The following is a 19,758-nucleotide window of genomic DNA, read 5'->3' as shown; positions in this document are numbered from 1 at the left end:
GTCTACTGCATTGGATACCTAATGATCCAAGCCTTATTTCACAGCAGTATCCCATGCCAACTGATATACGTACAGAAATCAAAGCTGATTTGACCAACACGAAGAATGAATAAAACTGTGTTGTCAGGAGTTAACATTGCTTGCAGTGACTCAGGCTTGGCAGGAAAGCAAGTGGAACCATGAAGGAGTTTTCTAGGAAGGCAGCTGTAATATTAGGTCAGTACTGTAGACAGCGCCAGAGCTGAATACACACTTCCTTCTTCCTGCTTCGGCAAAGCCAGAATGATTGTGAAATCACAGACAAAAGCCTTTTTTTTTTTTCCTATAGGGAGGATTACCATGCACGCAACAAACAGTTACAGGGGTGGAGTGGACAAAAGAATCAATGCAACAGAAGTACAAAAGTAAGCACATAACAAAGAATGACAAGAAGAGAACGAAGGTTACGTTCAGGGCAGGTAAAGAACTGACACGAAAAGTTCTGGAATGATCAAAGGTGGCTTTATAAAGTTCAGTTTTAACTTTCCATTGTATATATACAGAAGAATAATAAAAAAAAAAAACACAACAAAGAAAATTAACAAAATGTAGTCAGTTGTAAAGAACTGGACAGTTACCAACAGTGTGAAGTGGATTCAGGGAGCAGTTAGTCTTTTGGACTATAATAACAGCTAGCTGTATAGATTACAATTCCCACCTGATAAAATATTTCTTTGGGTATATTGCTAGACGTTCTTCCAAGCCATCACTCCTATTACTCTATATAGGATGTTTGTAGCGACATAGACCAATTAGACATGCAAACATATTAACCATTACTATGCTCTGCCCCACAGGTCTATCAGCCAAAAAAATACTTTATGTAGTGGGACGATAGTGCAATCAGTACCTTATTCAGAACCCTCTCCACAGAGTTTAGTATAGACTTTGCATCTTAGGTGATGCTCCTGACAGGAGAAAGAAAACCTCAGCCATAAAGTCCTTCAGTCTAGTAGCACAATGCACAGCAATGCACTAATCTTTCCCAACACTATTTAAGTATCAGAGACATAAATACCAGTGCATACTGGTAGCCAAATTCAAGAAGACACTGGTATTTGCCAAGTCTCCACACCAACTGGTGGGGCCCACAAGGTAATGCTCTGCAAAACCCAATCTTGCTTCCATTATATGATCTCCATTATAAGATGGGCATTCTGCGGCTGTTCAGCTACTGTTGAACCCTAAATCTCTGTATATCTTGCCAGCCAAAAGTTACCAAACCATGTAAGTATTTGTAGATTCTCAATAGCTGAAGAGCCACAGGTAGCCCAAGCATCAGCTAAAGGATATGAACTGCGAGGAAAAACAAAACAGTTATTCACCATAAGAAGGTGGTGGAAAATAGTGTATACTTTACCTTTCTTCGCCACACAGACATCTCTTATCCACATAAACTGTTAACATTTTATATTGTGATAAAAATAGAAAAAAAATAATTTAATACGATTTTGAAAAAAAAAAAAATTAGTTTCAAAAATGTCCAAAGTTTAATTCGCCAATTTGTATTTAACGGTTAAATCGGGTCAATTGAGGTTCTGCTTAGTAGCATTATGTCTTTTATCGCCCTCCCAGTTAATCCCAAAGTGCATCCCCTCATTTTGTCTTCTCAACAGATAACTTTTTCTGTTGGACACGCTTGGCGTAGCTCTGTGCCATGGAGTTGATAATGGAAAGAACAAAATAAATCACCATAATGATGACCAGCTTCTCAAACGCCCATGATAACCAGTTTTCACTCTGCAGGACAAAAGCACAAAGGTGGCATGGTGACATCATTACAGTAGACAGACACATAAGGCAATCATCATGTACAATATTATTCTCCAGAAACAAGCTACTGGTCTTGACTTTCCAATTCTGTCTGATTTAGTTATATAGACCATTTGTCATTTAATCATTTTCCAATCTAGTAGGTTTATGTTCCATCAGGTTTGCAGTAAGTTGTATCTGGTCACCAGAGGGCAGTGTTTGATTCATGAAAATGACTGAAAACGTCACATTCCCTATCCTGTCATTGTATGGAAATTTGGGATAAACATCTATTATACAGCTTAACTCTTATTGCGATTAGTCTTAAAAATGATTATTTACTTAAATATATATCTGAATAAAATAGTTTCATCCTGTGAAAAGAATTCCACGCATTTTGGGGAAAAAACATCATACTGCAGTATTTATAAAATGCTGTTACGAAAAGTAGCATTTTGGGAGTGACCAGGATTCTGATGCATCATTCTTTCACTATAGTTACTTTAACAAGTGTAGTATATAGAAATCATCATCTATGCCACATGATTTAAAGGTACAAAGGTAACCTACTGAAAAGTTCTCTACTGTTAGGATAGCATTCTAAAAGAACATGTTAGTACATCTGAAAGTACTCTAAAACTATAAATTAACATTTTTTTATTAGATCTACAACTCCACACAACTTTCAAGTCTGTAAAAAGGCAAAAAGTAATCATTCACAATAACAAGTATAAATAAATTACTATAACTAAAGTACTATAACAACTAACAATACTCGTATCATATTGCCTGAACCTTTCAAAATGAGATACATTTTAAAAGACCATAACCAACAAGTCTTACACAAAGTATAAACTATTCTCACCTGTGGGGCTCCAGTATCTGTTTTATGATGAAGCTTCTTCCTTTGAGCTTCTAGATATTCTTGGAAGGGCTTTTGGATGGAAGGTCCTATACTTGGAATAGTTCTACATCCACGTTGGGTGCAGTCAAAAGCATGATGTATGGAGAGAAAAAGATAGAAAAACAGAGAAATATTTAGAATGCTTCCTACTTACCCACCAAAAGGGAGAATGGTGCCCTGGTATAAGGAGGACATTAGTGCATCATGAGTAATGTGTGTCCCTCCTGTCTAGTGAGGGAGACAGTAAGCTGTGCTATGTGCGCTGGTGCAGTGCAGAAAATGAAATGAATGACTTCTGAGAACTCCCACATTTATCACCAGCGGTTCCTGTAAGAACTGGTTTAAACCGATTAATAAGGAAATGAGTGGTGCTTGTGTCATCCTCAGTTGAAACAGAAACTGCCCACCCTTCTTCAGTCTCGCCCCTTTGTGTTCAGCTTTCTTTAAAAGGAGGAAGAAAAAAAAAAAGACAGTATCCTAACCCTTTACTGTCTTGGCTGAGCTGTGCACAGTAGTAAGCACTGTGCTGCCTCTTTCCTGGCATCACAAGGGTTATGTATCGTGTATGCGTCATGGTATTGCAAAAGAATGGATTACCTAGCTATGAAAGGACCTCCCTGCCGGTCAGAAGTCGGTGATTAGAAAAAATGAAAAGAGAAACAAAGGCACTAAAGTATTCTGGATCTTGTGGGCAATTATAGTGTATCATTACATGTACACCGAACTTACTAAGCAATTCTGGACTAAAAGTCTTCCCAAGGCGATTGTATTGTTGATCTCACAATCAGTTTAACTTACGGTAGTAATACTTCATACACAAAATCACTCTTCAGCATTATACAATTGGGCCACAAATACTTGATCACTTTTGGAGCACTATTGCTGTAGGCGCAAACTGTGTTCTCAAACTGATATTTATATCTATCGATACACACACACACACTATATATACACACACACACACACACACAGCACATACTATATATATATTATATACACACACACACACACACACATATATACACATATATATATATATATACACACACACACACACATATATACACACACACACACACACACACACACACACATATATACACACACACACACACACACATATATACACACACACACACACACACACACACACACACACACATACATATATACACACACACACACACACACACATACATATATACACACACACACACACACACACATACATATATACACACACACACACATATATACACACACACACACACACACACACACACTTACTTGTATAATGTTATATTACACATACATAAGCCAGGCTCACACCGCTGGAAGTGTAAACTGCTCACCAATGAGAGCAGAACTGCATAAGGCTATGCAATTTATTTCCTGCGAGTTACTGCGTATCACACGGGCGTACAAAGGCCGCGTAATAAGCAATTCCAATATGGCCGTGTGAGCCCGGTATTCATACACACAGAAATATATTAGGTAGATTTGAGACTTCAATATGAGACCTCAATATGAGAGAGAGAAAAATAAGGGAGAGATGGAGAGAAAAACATAAGTGAAGGAGAGATGCCACAAATGGTCCAAAAATCATAAGTACATATATAGCGATAGAAAACAAATAGGCAATTGTAATAGACAAGAGCAATAAGTCATGGAACAATATAGCAAAGTTAATTTTACAAAATTTGTTCCAAAAAGAAAAGCAAATATATGGATATATTTGGGCCAAAGAAGAAATCATAAATTCACTTGGAAGGCTGCACAAAAGTATTTTCTTCCCCAAATATCTTTCGTAATCAACTGATAAAAAATCTTTGTAAAAAAAAAAAAAAAAAAAGCACACACACAAGAATTACGCAACTATTTTTTTCATGATAAGTAGTTTAACTGTATAAAGCATATTTTAAAAAAAGGATAAACTAGATCTATCTATTCTATTTTAATTAGAAGTTAAATAATTATGCCACGGCAAAGTCAGGCTGACAGCAATATGCCGATATCCCAATATCCTTATTAACACAAAGGGGTAATACAAAGCTTTCAGTAGAAGTATGAATCATGGGCTAGGGTTGGAATTGTTCATTTTACTCAGTTAAGAAATCTCTGAAATGACTCTTAGAACAGTATGAGCAAGGATGTTGAGTAATGACCCGGCTAAAGGCTATGAGGGCTATACCAACAGGCATGTGGTTCATCAGGTAAATACTTATTCTTTTAAATGCAGTGATTTTAGCTTCATATAGAAAATAATTGCAATCACTGCTCTGAAATACTGTCGGATTTGTATGTAATGTGCATAATAAGTGGATTTCTCCTACATGTATAACGTAGCCTATATTATAGTAATTCAAGCTCTTGCTGTTATGGGAGGTGCAAATTTTATTGTATACTAAAATAGTCATTTTTTCCTAAATCATTTTACATATGAAATTGCAAGAAATTAATTCATTTTTTTGATCGTTATTGAAAAGTAACAAAAACCCAGCCTACGAACAGAAGGTGCTAATGACTAAGGAAACACAATTGTATATAATTATACAAAGGGTAAGGCATAATTATCACAATTATCTAACATACCCAATATTTGACCTGGGAAATATAAAAATAGTGTCCATACACAAATTAGTCCATGGTCATCATTTTATAGAAACTAAAAATACTACAAATCATCTATATGTCTAGATGCCGAATGACACTTTATCCTATACCCCTGATTCTGAAACCTTACTACCTATAGTAATGGCTAGGATTGGAAGCATATAAAAACTCTAAAAGTGAGCTGCAAAAAAAACTCTAAAAGTGAGCTGCAAAGTGAAAGTGTATTTTCACACGTTTATGCTGAGGTTAGGAAGGTTTTGTATAGTCTGAGCCCTTGGCTTTTGCAGGAAACCCCAATGTGAAGGTTTCTTTAAGATGGGAAAAAAATTATCTTGAATTAGCAACCCAGTAAACCAGAATGAGTAACTATATTTCCTACTAAAACATCATTAAATGTACATTACTCATCATGAATGAGAACACTCTGAATTGTTTTTTGAGATGGACTGCTTTTAGGAATTTATTAAAATAGAGATATTTTGAATTAATAAATATTCCAATTATCATCAATAGTTTAAACACTAACTCATATTTGTGGATAAAGCCAACTGTCACTTTAAGAAAGTGAGTAGTTACTATAGTGAATAGTGAATGCTCCAGTAAGTTAAAGGGGTAAATAGCATGTTCTCTGTAAAGTGGATGCGCAGTAGGTCAATGTAAACCAAGATTGTTTTATAGAAAGGTGTTTGTCAATGCATTAGGTAAATGATACCTCTGTATAATAAGCCTTTACTGAGGTTGTTAGCATAGTATGATAGTAAAGAATATACACAGTATATTGGATATTTCCTGTTATTAATGCACCCGATTATCTGAAAAGAAAGAAGCATGTAGAAAATATATTTTTTTTCTTCTGTCCAATGTCACGAATTGCAGCCTGTCCCAAATATATAGAGAATCTACATTTGGATGGGCATTGAGCATTGTCTTAAAAGTACCAGTGAAGAACTTGGCTGTTTTACCATCAGTGAAAGGGCATTTACATGTGTAAAGTCGTAATGATGGTGTATTACTTTTGGTATTGGTCATGGCATGTACATACTATTAAAATGTTTTGAGGTAGCTGGGCATCATTTAGAATATGAACATGCATCAATATATGCTTTATCGCTAAATACTGTAGCAGACCAAACACATGATACATCCAAGAACACACATATTCTGTAAAAACAATTTGAATCTAAATTTGCATGTCCCCCTTAGTAGCTAAATTATACAATATTTAATAAACTATGCAATTATCACCGAAGTGAACAATAAAGAAAATCCTCCTACAATAAATCGCTTCTATAATTGGATTTTTTAACTCACCCCAATACATATTTTCCTCACTACTTCTAGTCACTGGATTGTGGAAAATTATTTTTCAGTTTCTATCATTCTATGTATGTACATTATCTACTTACTGGATGCCTATTATGTATAGTCAACCTACAATTGTGAATATTCTGAAAAGGTTTATAACAAAATGCGCAAGAAATGAGGAATCTGTAATAACATATAATACAAGTATATCACTTATCTTTATAATTTATATGAAGAGAAGCGAGGCGCATGCCAAAGACACAACACAGATATTTCAGATGATCACCATGTACTAATGTTGTAATGTCACTGCACTCCCTTATGGTGTCCTGGGTTAAAAACACCAAAATTCTAGCATGATTGAAAAATTCTTATAAGTTTTTGTCTATAATCCCTGGAATACCTTTTACCTTTCATACGGAATTACAAGATTTTTATTTTGGCACAGTACCCATAATTTATGAAAAATAGCCGCCCTTACACTGCTCTATTGCTTTACCTATAAACCTAAGACCTTCATGATAAAGGGTGATAAAACAATTGAAAATAGTTAAAGACCGTAAAAAGACAAGATAGAGCAACAGCTTATATCTGGACCCAACGTGCGGACATATGCAAACAGCAGAACAATTTGGACGGTTCAGAATATTGTTGAAATAGGTCTAATCTAAAATTGAGCGATATATAATTTTCATTTAAAAATGTCAAATACGTAATAATCACATGCATAAAAAAAGAGCACATGGAATATCTGGTTACTTGTAAGCAGTAATATATAGCAAGAATGAGACCTATGTACCATGGGAGCTCAAGGTTATAGCTAAGATCCAGGAATTAAAATATGACATCTACAGATCATACGTAGCATATTAGATACTAACATATATAGACATATAATCTACATATATAGCTATATAACAACTCTAAGGCCAGCTTCACACAGCACGAATCGCTTTGGTGGTTCCAGAATGGAAAACGCACAGCAATTATGTTGTAAATCCGCAGTGGACAAATAAGCATCTAAGTGGTGCTGTTTTGGTTGTGTTTTAATTGCGGATCTATTGCAGGATTTAACCCATGTATTCCAAGGATTGAAATCTGCAGCATAAATGGTGAGGACTGCGAGAGATTTACCCTCCATGTCAAGGAGATCTTTCAAATCTCCACCACATGGCTTGTACTGTAAAATTCTGCAGAATTTCCACAGTAATTCTAGCATGAAAAATTCTGCAGCATTTCCGCCACGTGAAGATTGTCTGGTATATCTGCTTGTGACTTATTTATCATTCACTAGAATATATTAATTCTCCTTATAGAATGGCAAGATATTCAAAAACACTTTATAAAACATGCAATGATTCAGCTAACCATATCCAATCCTGCATAGAGTGTACTCACAGTCTTCCCCATATAAATCTCTTGCACAGTCTTATAGAAAGTAGTCTACAAATCCATAAGAATATTCCACGTATATTATGCATTACCGCTGTCTAGGTATTCAGAAAAATGCAGCGTGTACCTGCTCTACTTGCGGTTGCTTCCATAAGTACTAACATTCATAATTTAAGACTATTTTTACAACATGTAGCTGTGGCAGTTTAAAATAAACATAAAAGCAAAATAGACTCCAAAGAGATAAAAAGTAGAGAATCTACTCTTCACTTTAACTAAAATACGAGGGGAAAAAAAAACACATAAGGCGTCATGTCCACGGCACGTGTAGATTTTTCATGCGGATTTCCGCAGCGGATGCACTGCGAGTCATCATTAAATTGATTTTTTATTGCTTGCGGGAGATAGCGGATTAAATTTTTTTTTCTGCGCGGATGCACTGTGGATCATTCGCTCGAAAAAAAAATCTGCCACCCCACCTTCCTAATTGATTTTAACCTTCAAATCCGGAGTGCATCCGCAAATGTATTAGCGGATGCACTGCGGATCATAAGCTCCCATAGAGATGAATTGAGCACATCCACGCATGATCCGCAGTAAAATGAAGCATGCTGCGATTTATCATCCGCGCGTGGCATCCGCAAATCAAATAAAAACGAATCCGCAGGTGTTAAATGAAGTGCAGACACCCAAAGCTTCTCTATGGGCGGCTTGATTTGCGGATCTCACACACGGGTGCTAAATGCGGATTCCGCAACTCAAATAAGCCTGTGAACTTTGGGCCCTAAGGCTTACTACACAGTGTCTTTTTTGGACTTTTTTGGGTCCTTAAAAACACATGTGGAAGAAGGCAGTGCATTTTTTTTAAAACAGGTGCTTAAATTTTGCATAGGATTTTTTTTATTTTAAACAAACATTTTTCTGGAGGTTTTCCCCCAATAGAGGAGCCTATGAGAAAACGCCAGAAAAAAGCCCAAATGTAGAGCAAGCTGTGATTTTGAAAAACGCCATGGACCCCTCCCAAAAAGTTTAACTAAACATGATGGAAAGAAAAACACACGCAGTTTGTAGTATGTTACATACTACATCTACAGCTAACAGATTTTCTGCTGCAGAAAAAAGTGTGGCACAAAACATCAGTTTCATAAATTGCAAAAAAAAGTTTTTTTTTCCCAAAAATGCCCTAACACCAGCCTGAAAATGCTGCATAAACATAAATACATTATGCCTATGAAGATTTCTTGTGGAATTTTCCACGGCCATACCTATATACTGTATATCTGTTGTCCTACCGTAAAGTGTATGGTTCATCCATACATTTTGTAGATTCAGTTTCCCCATGTGACATATTAGTAATAAACCTCATTAGTATAGGAAACTTTTTAATAAAAATGCTACTAAACCATGAGCAGAAACTGAACAAATGACTATGAAGGGGATAAAGATACTCATTATCAGGCCATTTGTGTGAATATGTGAACTTTGGAACTGTTTTTTCTTTTCCTTTCCAAGTAGTGATCTCAACAGCACCAACGGTTAGTATTTTAATGACTTGTCATTTCCTGCTCTGATAAAGATTCTCATGTCATTTTACCAACCATTTCCTTGAAGCTGCACCAATAGCAGGATGCCATCATAAATGACTCAGAATGTACCTCAGACTTCAATAGCCTTACTCACCAAACAAGGTCGAAATACCCTGGAGAGAAATTCTAGCAACCAGGTGCTTCTGGCTTTGAGACATTGCACATACACATCTCATATCTCCTTTAAATGACGATAAGAGCCTTTTTTGTGTTTTGTGAGCTCCTGCTGGGTGAGGAGTACACAGGGTAAGCTGTAGCAGCCCCAAATAGCACAAAACAGCCATAAAATAACTTTTTTCTAAAAGAACACTTTGTCACATGGGAGCTTGCAGATTTGTACTTCTACTTAAATGACTTACTCAACAGGGGGAAATTACCAAGAAACCGTTCACTTCTATTTAATTAAGAGGCCGAAGGCTGAAATGCATTAAATAGAAAAAAATGAAGGAAAAAAAAGGGAAATTAATAGAGATGAGCGAGCATGCTCGTTCGAGTATTAGGGTGCTCGAGATGCTCGTTACTCGAGACCAGCACCACGCAGTACTCGTCTCGATTAAACGAGCACTGACCATTGAATTCAATGGAGCCGGCAATACAGCCGGCTCCATTGAAAGCAATGGGCTGCTGGCGAGCGTGGGATGAATTTTCGGGAAGGGCTTAAAAATATAAGCCCTTACCTGAAAATCATCCTAAAATGTGTAAAAAAAAAAAAAAAAAAAAAAAAAAAAAAAGGATACTCACCTTTCCGCTGCAGCCGGAGTTCAGCCGCGTCTGGCCGGCAGTTCTCCTGAACTGCTTTCTGTAGTATTCAGCTGGTGGGGATTTAAAATCCCCGCCTGCTGAATGGGCTGTCTCTGATTGGTCACAGCTCTCACCAATCAGAGGCAGCTCTCACTCACCCATTCATGAATTCATGAATGGGTGAGTGAGTGCTGCCTCTGATTGGCTCAGCGCAGGGACCAATCAGTGGCAGCTCTCAGCTGTTATTCAGCTGAGAGCTGCCCCTGATTGGTCCCTGCGCTGAGCCAATCAGAGGCAGCACTCACTCACCCATTCATGAATGGGTGAGTGAGAGCTGCCTCTGATTGGTGAGAGCTGTGACCAATCAGAGACAGCCCATTCAGCAGGCGGGGATTTTAAATCCCCACCAGCTGAACTCCGGCTGCAGCGGAAAGGTGAGTATCCTTTTTTTTTTTTACACATTTTAGGATGATTTTCAGGTAAGGGCTTATATTTTTAAGCCCTTCCCGAAAATTCATCCCGCGCTCACCGGCAGCCCATTGCTTTCAATGGAGCCGGCTGTATTGACGGCTCCATTGAATTAAATGGGCTAACATCGTTCTTCTCTGCCACAGCTGTAACGATCTTTATGCTGACAATGCGGGGGGGGGGGGATGTCTCACTCTTGCCACTATTGTGGCTTAATAGTGAGACCTCGGAGCCTGATATGCAGCCCTGCATGTTGCTCCTCGCCTGCCCTATCCATTTCTGTGTTTTTTACATGACTTTGGTGATTTGCTAAGATTTTCACAAATGAAAACCTTAGCGGAGCACCAGTCATATACAAAAATGCTCGAGTCGCCCATTGACTTCAATGGGGTTCGTTACTCGAAATGAACTCTCGAGCATCACTGAAAGTTCGACTCGAGTAACGAGCACTCGAGCATTTGGTGCTCGCTCATCTCTAGAAATTATCACAAAATATTTGTTTATACAACCCTTACTGTGTAAATGAACAGCTAGAGACAAAAATGTACATGGAGGGCCAATATGTATACAGATAGGGCCAGTTGTATTGTTTCCTTTCACAATTTTGGAGTACATACATCATCAAGGGAATTAAAAGTATTGGTGTCAGTTTACTGCCATATAAAATTTGCTGATTTTGGTTAGAATTATTCCTTGAGAATTTTGAAAATTGGGGAGAAAGAGGACAGAGCTTAGTAGCAGAGGCATGTATTAATGCATAATAGTATGTTTTATGATTATTTTTATCTAAAGGACACCGTCAACAGACCACCAGTACAATGTATTGTTTGATCATCCAAAATGCCATCATCATTACAAGCCCCTGTGTCTGTCGGAACCATTTTCAGGCACTTGACTGAAAGACATTTGACCTCATGGCGCCCATTACGTGTACTGCCTTTGACATCTACCCAGCACTGCTTCCATTAGCAGTGGTGTCGTAAACTGAACTGCTACATAGTGGAATCCCGTTGTCTTGAGCGATGAATCCAGGTTTAGCTTTGGCACTGATGATGGATGCATTCATGTCTGGATACCGAGGGGGGAGCCCCTCAATCCTGCCTTTGCTGTGGAGCGCCACACTGCTTCCACTGCTGGTGTGATGGTCTAGGGGCCATCGCATACGACAGTTGGTCATCCATAGTAGTGGTACAAGGGACAACGACAGCTCAGCGATATGTTCAGGACATCCCGCAGCCATATGTGGTCCGTCATGGCAGCTTCCAAGAGGCATTTTCCAGCAGAATAATGCTCGGCCACACAGGGGGTCACAGGAATGCTTGCACTATATTGTCACACTTCTGTGGATGCCCAGTCACCAGATTTATTGCCAAAAGAACATATATGGAGACATCTGGGATTCCAATTTGACAGCTTGAGTTTGCACAATATATGGTCAAGTTACAGCAAATCTGGACCGATATACTGCAGGATACCATACGGAATCTGTATGCCTTCATGCCTGCCTGTATAACATCTTTGCTGAAACTTTTCTTTGATTGCAGCTCGTGCTACGATTCCTCGCCATTGGAGATCTGTCAAAATTTCCTCCATAGTGTAATATGCGATACTGTGGATGTCCTTTAGATCTTCCGCTGATTTTATGGCTATGCTTTAACCGTACAGCACAGGGCACTGCCACGCTTTTTTTCCCCTTCTTTTCTTCACTACTTCTTGCCTTTTCTCCTTTTACCTTCTTTCTTGGCTTTATTTCTTCATTTGTACCTGCCTTCTGACTATCCCCTCCGCTATCGAATTTTCTGAGTGGTTTCAGTAGTGGATTTATGAGATGTAAACTTTCAATGAAGGATTATTTTTATTTCAGAGTCTTGTTTTGTTTTCTACTTTTTTTGCTATGGTTCTTTTTTGGTTTATACCCCTGAAATATTTCGTGCTACATTTTATACTGCTCTTGACTATACCTATGTGATATTTGACCCTTTATCAAGTCCATATTGTTACTATATGTGTGATGTGTTTTATTGATATGGGATGTACTGACTCCCCCGTTTGCAATATTTTTCTATGTTATGTTGAAAACCCTCAATAAAAACTGGTAAATACATAAAAAATATCCTATGAGACAGTAATTGCAAATAAAAGCAACAGGGCTGCCTTTTTCATTCTGTCTGAATACACAGGTATGACATGAACCAGTGATTGTAAAGTACACATTTCATGCTCTATTGGTTTCTGATGTCAGATGAAAGTGCAAAACCTTATTCTCATTGTTTTCAAAGAGCAAACAACTGAATATACTGGAGTTGGTGCATTTTTAGATTGTTAGATACAAGATGTATAATCTACCTGACATTTATAAAGTTACACCTCAAGGAAGTATATAACCTTCAAAATCTCATAAAACCATCATAACATGTCACTTACAAACAATTGTACAGAAGCTTATAGGAAGGGGTATTATTTTTTGAAGAAGGACTTGGCAGGCAATGCCATTATAAGACAACAGTCTTGTACCAGGTGTGTTGACTGCATTTGTCACAGTGTTCGAAATGCTATACCCTAATGGCCAAAGACAACCCTATGTCTGGAAACCGGACATGCAATCCACAATTTATCACATATTAAAACATATAGAAGAGACGCTCTTCAGGTTTACACTTTTTATAGCACATTTAAACCCAATATCACCATATAAGCATTCCTGTCCCAGAGATATCTGTTTAAGCACATCTTGCGCAGATCAATATTATGGGCACACGCTATACATGCCCTTGTTATAACATTTTGCTTGAATTGCTGACATTAGCAATAAAAGATTCTATTTCTTACAATTACTATTATTTTATAATGTATGTGTCTAACAAGTAAGAAAAAAAACCATTTGCCTCAAAGTAGAGCTTCACTACAAGCAATTGTGTGTGTCAAAAAGTGCACTGGGTCAAGAGGGGTATCGTCTCTCCTTAAGGAGAGCGCCCAAAAAGTGTATGGGGGCGAGTTGCTCGGGAAGGGGGGGGGGGAATAGTCTCTCCCCAAGAAGAGCACTCAGAAGGTGTGTGAGAAAACACCTGAGAGGTGAGTGAGGAGACTTGTAAGGCCATGCATTCTCCTCTTGGTAATTTATGTAAATAAGGAAGATGGAACAATACCTCTGCAGCACCAACTATTGGATGGCAGCATTCCTTCAAATCAATGTATGACTCTTTTACAAGTCTGTAAAACATTGATTGGGAATAGGAAACCAAGACAGTAAACCACGAGTGCACTGTTTTAGCCCGTGTTCAAATCTGCATATCAGAGGATGCGTTCAAGGCATCTGGTGCAAAACCGGCACAAAATCCCATACAGCACTATTTCATCCAGGAAAAAGCTGGCATGTTGGAAGCCCAAGGGAACCCATTCTAGTCAATGGGATTTTGCTGGACGCTGCTCTAGTCTGGCATGTTCTGAATCCCACATTTCTGCTACTTTAGTTGTTCAGGTCCTATGTTGAAGCTGACCAACAGAAATAAATAACACTAATGGGGAAAAAAGACCTTAGTTGTCCCACATAATATGTCTAGTTCAGTGGTAGAGAACATGTCTGCAACTAATCCAAAAATATTACTTTATGCTACCATCATCATCTACACACACTGATCGTCCCACTTAGCCTAATAATACAAGCAATCTTGGATGTCAAGACAATAATGATAAAAATTCACTAACTTTTGAACAAGCTTGTACTCATGTATTAACCAATGTGATGGCAAAGACACAGACATTAGAAACCCACCAACAGGTGTACAGGACATCACTAGGGCTACTGGCTGGGTGATGTCACCTGTCAGATTCCGCAGCATTGGACCGCCCAAGGTGAGCATATTTATTTTAGATCGTTTTTGGGTACAGGGGGCCCAAAACTATATAAAATAAATAATTTGGAAAACCGCTTTAGCTATGCCATGAAGGTTACCGTAAAGAGCTTGAGGGAACAAATGGTAAAGCAACCTGCTGCTAATATTACACAATGTTACGACGAGACTATATAGTGGATGTATTTCAGCTGGGAGAACAGCATGAAGGCTCATAAATTATATTATTAGCTGCTGTGATTTCTCAGTAAAAGAGCACACGCGCTTCCCAGGAAAATAAATACAATCGGAGAGTATTTTCTGGAAGGCACTACCAACAAACCAACAGAAAATATACTCAGCTTTTATGACAGATACAGGTATGGCTACCAGCCACTTGTTCGTCGGTTGTTACTGTATTTATTTTAGCATTTTTTTGGGCAGCTCTAATCCCCTTTCCAGTTAGTATAATTTTTGCTTTCTTTCCAGTAACTACAGAGGTAAACTACCCTGGTCTATTTGGCTTTGCTGATGTCATCAGGACACAATGGGCAAATTCATTGCCAAATAAGTCAGCAAAAAAAAGCCAAAACTCTAAAAATGCAGAGCAATAGTAATTATGTTCAGGAACAATAATACAGATTTCCTACTTTGGATTCACAAGCATAAACTTACTTATTTACTTAGTTGTTTGTTTGAAAGTGTTAGAAATGAAAACTATTTTTCTTATACGGAAATATATATTTGGTAACCAGAATGCTTTTTTTCATGTTAAAAACTATATAAAAGGAGAATTAAAGAAAGCGATCAGTTTCCAGAATAAAGTATCAGCTAAACCAATTACTGCAGGATATGTCCATATTGATCTCTATCTACTTGTGCATATGGATCAGATGTTTGCAAATACAGCTCTCTGTTTCTGACATCAGTGTTTAAGTGCTGAAATTAGTGTATTTTCCTTTAAGGTGCCTGCTTTTGGGCAAATTTACAGCAAAAATCATGCTGTATGTGGAATGTGTCCCACAACTGCATAGATTTCACACAAATCTATGGGGAAAATCTGCAGAAAGAATTGATGTACAGCAGATTTCCGAAGCTACACCGAAAGTCAATTTACACACCATCAATTTCTGCAATGTATAAATAAGACTTTAAAAAGTTCTTCAAGCATTTCGCAACATGTCAATGTAGTCTTACAGCTCCAAACACATAAGTATGTCTCAACATGATAAAACAGTCACCTGTTATAGATTTGTAATACTTTGGTTCTTGTGTGTGTAGTCACTTATTTTGATATTACAGCTACAGTGCCTACAACGTAAAGTCCCCTATCCATCATGTTAAAGAACACCTGCCTTTTTTTAACAAAAATTTGCAAGACACAATCTTTTAAAGAAAATGTGTAATTTGCAATATTTAAGAATATCAAAGACAAACCTTTTCCTTTTTTCGCAAAGAAAAAGTGAATCTCTCAAATTCAAGAATGCCTCCTGCTAGCAACCCACTCCACTCCATAAACATTCTCATGATGCTACATTCACACAGGTGAAAGCGCTATCAGGCCGGGAAACTCAGCCAATATCGCGCTTGCCAACGTTCATTTTACACACGGATGTGAAGTGTTTTTCAATCAAAAACACCTTGCATCACTTCTGTGAAATTGCGATCCTCAGGCACTCGTTTCACGCACACTAGAGGTGTTTACCATTGAAAATAATGGGGGATGAGCTCCGGGGGAATGTCAGAAAGATAGGACAAGCAGAAATTTTTAACCGCGCAGCATCACTGTGAAGGGGAAAAAAAAATAAACAAATCACTCATGTGAATAACTCCATTCAAACGAATAGCGTTCATATAAGTTTTGTTCGTCTCACAAAGCACAAAACTAGCATGAAAATCTTGCATGTAGCCTAAGGCCTCCTTCACGCGAGTGACAGCAATATCGCTGCTACAAAATCGCAGCATTGTCCCCACGATTATGTAGTGTCAGCGATAGGTTGAGGCGGTGGGATTTATGAATTAGCTGAGCCACATCATTGATTGGCCAACTCATAAATCCTGCCTCCACAACGCGGTGGCTGTTGATTGGTTCTTTGGCCACTGCCCAGCCAATTAATGCAATGCTGGATGAACCGATCACAGCTATCGCATTGGTTCATCGAGCGCTGCATTGATTGGCTGAGCAGTGCTGGATGCACCAATCAGAGCTATCACTTTCTGGAGGCGGGATTTATGATCTTCTGTGGGCAAACGAGGATTGCAGGATGCCCAGCGGAGCTCCGGAGAGCAGTGGGAGGACCAGGACCGAGCCTTTTAAGTAAGTATTCCCCTTTTCTTTGGAGTGTAGCTAGGGCTTAGTTTAGGGGCAGGGCTTAAAGTCACAAAGCATGAAAACCGCGATTTTGTGCGTTGCAACAAAAACGAAGGCTTCATAGGGAAATATGGCCTACACAAAACCTGCAGATTGCGGCAGTATAGAGCATGCCGCAATGTCCATCCCTCCTTCCCCCCGCAGGATAGCATCAGAGAAAACAGCAAAAATGTGAAGGGCTTTACATACATGCGTCTTCTTGTGCTATCGCATCACGGCAAAATAGCAAAGTTTTGTCACCCATGTGTGAAAGCGGCCTAAGTCTTTAAATTCAGCTAGATTTTGTTTTTGTCCTTGTATGCTCTGCCTGGTAGTGCACTACAGAAAACGTATGGCAAGATAAGTGCTACTTCTGCTGAGCTTAGTATTATTAAAAATGGTGTCAATGTATATTTGTAATACGCAATAGAAATACCATTGTGGCTGCTTTAGAGTGGTTTTCCAAGAGTAAACTATTGATGACTTATCCTCAGGATAGTTCATCAATAGTTGATTTGCTGGGGTCTACCGCTCAAGATCCCCACCGATCAGCTGACTAAAGTGACAGTGGCACTGGTGTGAGCATCGATGTCCATAACAGGCATAGCATTCACTTGAACAGGACTAAGCTTCTGCCATGTGACTAATGAACGTGACACCACTGGTCTTAGAAGAGGCCATACCACTCACTCGAGTGCTGCGACCTCTTGAATCAGGTGATCCTCAAGGATTCCAAGCCTTAAACGCCAAGTAATTAGTTACTAATAACATATCCTGAGGGTTGGTCATCAATAGCGCAGTCCTGGAAAACCCCTTTGAATAACAAAAATAGAAATTAAAGGCGACAAGTCTCTATAAGTCAAGGTTAGGTTTTTAAAAAGGTTGTAGGTCATAAGAAGGATGGCTATTTTTCCCCTAAACCAGTGATGGCGAACCTTTTAGAGACCGAGTGCCCAAACTGCAACTCAAAATCCATTTATTTATTGTAAAGTGCTAACATGTCAGGGGGCGGGGCTTATCACAACGTAAGATTTTTACCTCTGTCGTTCTTAAAAGGACAAGGCTGTTTCAAAATAGACAGGGTGCAGATTTTGACTTCTTTTGGTTGCGGAATTGCTGTGGAATTTGTTACGGAAATTTCCACTGAGGACATTCTGCAGCATTTCCACTTCGTGTAAACATATCCCAGCAGTGATATTGACCCCCCCAGAGCGGCCCCAGCAGTAAGGGTGACCCCCCGAGAGCAGCCCCAGCGCTAATAGTGACCCCCCCCCGAGCGGCTTTGGTGGTTATAGTGACCCTGCACAGCGGCCCCAGCGGTAATAGTGACACTGCACCGTGGCCCCAGCCGTAATAGTGACATCCCACAGTAGCCCCCCAGTAATAATAGTGACACCACACAGAGGTCTCAGTGGTAATAGTGACATCCCACAGTGGCCCCAGTAGTAATAGTGACATCCCACATCAGCCCAGTAGTAATAGTGACATCCCACAGCAGCCCCCAGCGGTAATAGTGACGCCCCACAGTGGTCCCCAGTAGTAATAGTGACATTTCACAGCGTCCCCAGTAGTAATAGTGACATCCCACAGTAGGCAGTAGTAATAGTGACATCCCACAGTGGCCCCCAGTAGTAATAGCGGCATCCCAAAGTGGCCCTGTAGCAATAGCGCCCCCCCCCCCCTCTGAGACCCAAATCCCCCCCAGCTCCTCTGCTTGGCGCTGTTTCTGCCACTGATCCCACTGATCCCAGGAGCACATTGTGACGTGCTGTCGGACACCTCCTCCCCTCCCCTGCTCTAGCGGAACCAAGTAGGAGACGTCAGAGGAGGGGGGAGGAGGATCCCAGCTGCACACTGACATCACAGTGTGCGCCGGGATCAGCGCTTCTAGCAGCGCTGATGAGTGAATACCAGCAGGGGAGCTGCGGCACCCCTGCCAGTATTTACTAATGTGGTGAGCGGCTGACGGCAGCGAGTGCCAGCTGGGAAGGCTCTGAGTGCCGCCTCTGGCACGCGTGCCATAGGTTTGCCACCACTGCCCTAAACCAATGTCATTCGTATCCATTGGCTACATCTGGTATGTAGCTGAGCCCCATGCATGTATCATTAAAATATACTGCATATAATACTGAAAGAATTTCTTATACTTATATTGGTATTAATATTGCAATAATACAGGTTTTTTTTAATTGGTAATGTATGATTTTAGTGATGAAATATATAAATACATATGCAGAACATTTTCTGAATGAAGGGGTGTGGACCAGTGGAATGTTCAGAGACGAAGTGGGACAGCTGACTATGAAGAACATATCGCCTTGTCATTTTTCCGCCTGATGTCATTCCACATTTTGATTTATTTGAACACTGAGATTGTTAAGTAACCGTGAAGATGTTAGGATCACAGCTGCTTCCACTGTATTTAATTGATCAGAAAGGAGAGATAATGGTCTAAAATAGTCCTAGTGTCACTTTCACAAATATGTAATTCTGTGACCTAGGAACACAAACTTTTATATTTCTGAATAGAATTTTACATTACTGAAGCGTTTTATTATTTTGTATCTGACAGAGGTTCCTGCGAACAAAAAGATTGTAATTTTTTTCAAGTTTACCAATAAAAAAATAAATTCCTACAATACACCCATCTTTCTTATTTTCCACAGCTTGTACAGTGTCACAATATTCTGCAGTGCTGTACACAGGTTATAATACATTATCAATAATGCACACTGTCACTCATTGTCAAAAAAAGAACAAAAAAACACAACACCTGCA

General features: G+C 39.1%; 1 protein-coding gene across 1 annotated transcript in view; it reads right to left on the bottom strand.

The window, feature by feature from the left end:
* Window positions 1–479: 479 nt before the first annotated feature.
* The window catches only part of VMP1 (vacuole membrane protein 1), a 138,675-nt gene continuing 119,396 nt past the window's right edge, over window positions 480–19,758 (bottom strand). The window contains exons 12-13 of the mRNA XM_066574480.1: window positions 2,657–2,759; window positions 480–1,779 (exon numbers count right to left, since the gene is read on the bottom strand). Coding sequence (XP_066430577.1) covers window positions 1,636–1,779; window positions 2,657–2,759 — 247 coding nt within the window. The 3' untranslated portion in view covers window positions 480–1,635. The remainder of the gene's footprint in view (window positions 1,780–2,656; window positions 2,760–19,758) is intronic.

Source organism: Eleutherodactylus coqui, chromosome 1 (genome assembly GCF_035609145.1).
Source record: "Eleutherodactylus coqui strain aEleCoq1 chromosome 1, aEleCoq1.hap1, whole genome shotgun sequence".
NCBI lineage: Eukaryota > Metazoa > Chordata > Amphibia > Anura > Eleutherodactylidae > Eleutherodactylus > Eleutherodactylus coqui.
Note: the sequence above shows the minus strand (reverse complement) of the source record. Positions and strands in the feature narration are given on the sequence as shown.